Consider the following 5,743-nt stretch of genomic DNA (forward strand, 5'->3'; position numbering starts at 1 on the left):
AACGAAATGATTAGCGGAAGCACTTCAAACTAAACTACTACCTCAGACAAATATTGAATGGTACTGGCAGTTTCCAGGAATATTTATACCAGCGTAGAATAGTGGAGGATCCTTTCTGTGCACACTGTTCCACCGAACTGGAAAATGCCGAGTACGAAATGGCTAGTGACGGTGCTACGGCGTGTGGACACATGAACCGGATAAGCCTGGTTTCATTGGGCCACTTGCGCTGTCACAACGTCCATGAAGAATGAGGATCTACCACTTCAGTTTTGGAAGTCCGAAAACTTACTAAAATTCAATATACAATGTATACATGAAAAGCACTTTGTAAATTTGTAAGTAATCTTTGTACGCACTAGATATATCTAGTACACTTTTAATTGATAAGAATGAAGCAATCACATTATATAAGCATGTTTTGGACTAAATGCAACAACAACAAAATACCACAACTTCTTGCTTTTACGTCTTTCAATTGCAATCAAATTTATTTATAAATACTTTGCATGTGATTCTTAAGCGTTTAGTAAGACACAGTTCTTGAAGAAGTATTCAATCTTATTCGTACTTCCTGAACAAGAAAATATTTGTATTAGCACAGCGGAATAATGAAGGATATATTTGCTTTTTTGATGATTGCCACGGTATTATTGCTACTAAAGGTTCGTTGAAAGCTTTTTACATATAAAAATTTAACTTTTTTTCCAAAAAGCACATTTTTTTGCAATTTTACATAGTACAGTGCATGCCTTCCAAAGCCAGAAAATGACGAGGTTACTAATATGAGTCTACAAGAGCCAGCCACACCACATACGATGACGACGACGACGACTCCAACGTCTGAAGAAAGCACCGAAAGCACACAATCGAATGGTCGTAAACGTTTTGTAGCCATAGTTTATAAAACTTATTCAGATTTGTTAAATTTTCAACTACAAAGAACCAATCAAATAGCCAAAGATGTGCTCGCCGATTCAGCAATGAGCAGCATTGGCAGCCGTGCTATGGAAAATGAAAGAACCGTACTTGAGAAATATGTGAAAAATTCCAAAGATGCTTTAATAGCTGTTATACCCGCCAAACAAAATGATCAACAAAATCGATTTTTTTTTGTTGTTGGTAAAGATTTTTTACTTGAAGATTTTAATAGTTTTACGCGTAAGCGTGGTTCGACAAAAGAATTATTAACGCCAGAAAAACAAATCTCTTGGGATATTTTGAAAAAGCATGGCTATTTTGAGTATGTTAGTGATTTAGAGAATCGCACGAAAGAGTTTACAAGCGCTTTGGTTGATGAATTTGAAAATTATATCAAATCATTTCGACCAATTGAGCAAGAGAGGGAAAAGGGATTGGTGAATCTATGGGCGATGTATGCGAAGAATGAGTTGGGCGTGAATAAGGCTGAATTTGGTAAACATTTGTTTTCAGTATTCTTTCAATATGAACCAAAGTATTAAATGTGTACTAAATTAAAAAAAAAGGTTTTTAAGGAATTTAGAATAAAATTTAAATAAACTAGGTACTTTCTTATTTACTTAAAGGAAAAACTTGCGATGGTCTCATGTAATTTTTATTTTCATTTATTTTTTTGGAGATAATGAACTCAACTTGAAAGACTTGTCCATTTAACTAGAGTATTCCGCAGACTTTGTTTTGCCCAAAAATTGGTTCGCCTACATTTACAAATTGAGCCTTGCTTTCCGTCTTCATTATATATTCCATTCGTTTCTACTCTATCTTACATTTACCTTATAATTCTTGTCCATTCCTTGATTCATTTGTCTGCCACCTACTTCCCAATATCAATCCCATTCCCATACCCACTCTTACTTCCGCAAAATTTTACACTCCCATTTCCACTTCCAGTCCTAGTACCACTTCCACTACAACTCCCTCTCCCATGCCGTCTACCTCTCTCACCATAACTCATATATGGAATCTCTGTACTATATGGATTAATTTCTTTGTTTGCATAAACCCTTACGAAACTATATGAAACTGACGCAATTTTTTTTAATTTTATAAATAAGATAATGGACAAATTCTCCTGCCCGATAATATTCCTGGCTGCGATGTTCTTACTCTACAACTAAACAGGGGGATTTTGTTATATTTTAGCTTCTGAAAAAAAAAAAAAAAAAAAAATGGCGCCTTGGTGTGGTGTGCTCTGCCTACCACACCGAAGATCCTGGATTCACGCACCGGGCAAAGCAACAACTATATTTTAGAAACACGTTTTTTCAATGGGAAGAAAGTTTTTCTAAGCGGGGTAGCCCCTCGGCAGTGATTTGGCAAACACTGCCAGTGTATTTCTGCCATGAAAAGCTTCTTAGTGAAAACGCATCTGCCTTACAGATGCCGTTCGGAGTCGGCATAAAACATGTAATTAGATACAGTCCCGCCAATTTGTAGAAAAAATTTAAAGAGAAGCTCGGCCTAAAATCTCTTCGAAGGTTATTGCGCCTTACATTTATTCCTAAACGGTTTTATTATTATTATTATTATTTATTTATTTAGCTTGACTTGACAGGCCGGCCGGCTGTTGTGAACGAATTTTGTATTTAAAATGTAAGTAACTTCCCGATAAGCTACAAACTTGAAGCTTGGAATATAGTTCAGAACACGATGACAATGAAATAACAAGTAAGTAAAGCTAAGTTCGGGTGTAACCGTACATCACATACTCAGCTGAGAGCTTTGAAGACAAAATAAGGGAAAATAACCATGTAGGAAAATGAACCCAGGGTAACCCTGGAGTGTGTTTGTATGACATGGGAATCAAATGGAAGGTATTAAAGAGTATTTTAAAATGGAGCAGGCCATATTTCTATAGGTGGATGCTTTTTCGAGATATCGCCATAAAGGTGGACCAGAGGTTAATAGAATATGTTTGTACGATATGGGTATCAAATTAAAGGTGTTAATGAGTATTTTAAAAGGGAGTATCCCTAACTTATATAAGTGAAGGCGTTTTCGAGATATCGACCAAACTGTGGACCAGGGTGACCCAGAACATCATCTGTCGGGTACCGCTAATTTATTTATACACTGCGTTTCACTTGCATAGCACACTCGTTTGTTTTTATTCCTGTTTGCTTATCTATCAATATTCTTAACTTTGCTGAGCTTGTTGTTGTTGTTTTATTTTCGTCAAATTGTTATTGTTTTTTTTCGTCAAATTTGGTTTGCTGGAAAAATGCCGTTATTTGTTGCTGTTGCTTTGATTAAAAAATTTGTTCTGAAATGCAGTGCATTTTTTGTTTCACTTGAATAGCACATTGCAGTTTCAGTTTGATGTACAAGTGAACAGATTGGCCCCGAGGTAAAAAAATTATTATACTCAGTTGAGCAGAGCTCACAGAGTATATTAAGTTTGATTGGATAACGGTTGGTTGTACATATATAAAGGAATCGAGATAGATATAGACTTCCATATATCAAAATAATCAGGATCGAAAAAAAATTTGATTGAGCCATGTCCGTCCGTCCGCCCGTCCGTCCGTTAACACGATAACTTGAGTAAATTTTGAGGTATCTTGATGAAATTTGGTATATAGGTTCCTGAGCACTCATCTCAGATCGCTATTTAAAATGAACAAAATCGGACTATAACCACGCCCACTTTTTCGATATCGAAAATTTCGAAAAACCGAAAAAGTGCGATAATTCATTACAAAAGACGGATAAAGCGACGAAACTTGGTAGATGAGTTGAACTTATGACGCAAAATAGAAAATTAGTAAAATTTTGGACAATGGGCGTGGCACCGCCCACTTTTAAAAGAAGGTAATTTTAAATTTTGCAAGCTGTAATTTGGCAGTCGTTGAAGATATCATGATGAAATTTGGCAGGAACGTTACTCTTATTACTATATGCACGCTTAATAAAAATTAGCAAAATCGGAGAAGGACCACGCCCACTTTTTAAAAAAAATTTTTTTTAAATTCAAATTTTAAAAGAAAAGTTAATATCTTTTCAGTATATAAGTAAATTATGTCAACATTCAACTCCAGTAATGATATGGTGCAACAAAATACAAAAATAAAAGAAAATTTAAAAATGGGCGTGGCTCCGCCCTTTTTCATTTAATTTGTCTAGGATACTTTTAACGCCATAAGTCGAACAAAAATTAACCAATCCTTTTGAAATTTGGTAGGGGCATAGATTTTATGGCATTAACTGTTTTCTGTGAAAATGGGCGAAATCGGTTGATGTCACGCCCAATTTCTATACACAGTCGTCCGTCTGTCCTTCCGCATGGCCGTTAACACGATAACTTGAGCAAAAATCGATATATCTTTACTAAACTCAGTTCACGTACTTATATGAACTCACTTCATCTTGGTATGAAAAATAAACGAAATCCGACTATGACCACGCCCACTTTTTCGATATCGAAAATTACGAAAAATGAAAAAAATGCCATAATTCTATACCAAATACGAAAAAACGGATGAAATATGTTAAGGTAATTGGATTGTTTTATTGACGCGAAATATAACTTTAGAAAAAACTTTATAAAATGGTTGTGACATCTACCATATTAAGTAGAAGAAAATGAAAAAGTTCTGCAGGGCGAAATAAAAAACCCTTAAAATCTTGGCAGGTATTACATATATAAATAAATTAGCGGTATCCAACAGATGATGTTCTTGGTCACCCTGGTTCACATTTTGGTCGATATCTGGAAAACGCCTTCACATATACAACTACCACCACTCCCTTTTAAAACTCTCATTAATACCTTTAATTTGATACCCATATCGTACAAACTCATTCTAGAGTCACCCCTGGTCCACCTTTATGGCGATATTTCGAAAAGGCGAACACCTATAGAACGAAGGCCCACTCCCTTTTAAAAATACTCATTAACACCTTTCATTTGATACCCATATCGTACAAACAAAGTCTAGAGTCACCCCTGGTCCAGAAAGGCCCACTCCCTCTTAAAATACTCATTAACTCCTTTCGTTTGATACCCATATTGCACAAACGAATTCTAGAGTCACCCCTGGCCCACTTTTATGGCGATATCTCGAAACGGCGTCCACCTATGGAACTAAGGATTACTCTCTTTTAAAATACTTATTAAGACCTTTCATTTGATACCCATATCGTACAAACGAATTCTAGAGTCACCCCTGGTCCACCTTTATGGCGATATCTCGAAAAGGGGTCCACCTATAGAACTAAGTCCCACGCCCTTTTAAAATAATCATTAACACCTTTCATTTGATACCCATATCATACAAACAAATTCTAAAGTCACCCCTGGTCCACCTTTATGGCGATATCTCGAAAAGGCGAACACCTATAAAACGAAGGCCCACTCCCTTTTAAAAATACTCATTAACACCTTTCATTTGATACCCATATCGTACAAACAAAGTCTAGAGTCACCCCTGGTCCACCTTTATTGCGATACCCCGAAAATGCGTCCACCTATAGGACTAAGGCCCACTCCCTCTTAAAATACTCATTAACTCCTTTCGGTTGATACCCATATTGCACAAACGAATTCTAGAGTCACCCCTGGCCCACCTTTATGGCGATATCTCGAAACGGCGTCCACCTATGGAACTAAGGATTACTCCCTTTTAAAATGCTCATTAACACCTTTCATTTGATACCCATATCGTACAAACGCATTCTAGAGTCACCCCTGGTCCATCTTTACGGCGATATCTCGAAAAGGCGTCCATCTATAGAACTTAGGTTCACGCCCTTTTAAAATACT

The 5,743-nt window shown here is 36.4% G+C and overlaps 1 protein-coding gene across 1 annotated transcript; it reads left to right on the forward strand.

Moving 5' to 3' along the window:
- The first annotated feature begins 560 nt into the window (after window positions 1-560).
- LOC137241507 (uncharacterized) lies at window positions 561-1,463 on the forward strand. The gene is made up of 2 exons (XM_067769108.1): window positions 561-665; window positions 741-1,463. Exons 1-2 carry the CDS (start codon window positions 612-614, stop codon window positions 1,461-1,463), a joined length of 777 nt encoding a protein of 258 aa, XP_067625209.1. The 5' UTR covers window positions 561-611.
- The last annotated feature ends 4,280 nt before the right edge of the window (window positions 1,464-5,743 follow it).

This window comes from Eurosta solidaginis, chromosome 2 (genome assembly GCF_040869045.1).
Source record: "Eurosta solidaginis isolate ZX-2024a chromosome 2, ASM4086904v1, whole genome shotgun sequence".
In the NCBI taxonomy this organism is placed as follows: domain Eukaryota; kingdom Metazoa; phylum Arthropoda; class Insecta; order Diptera; family Tephritidae; genus Eurosta; species Eurosta solidaginis.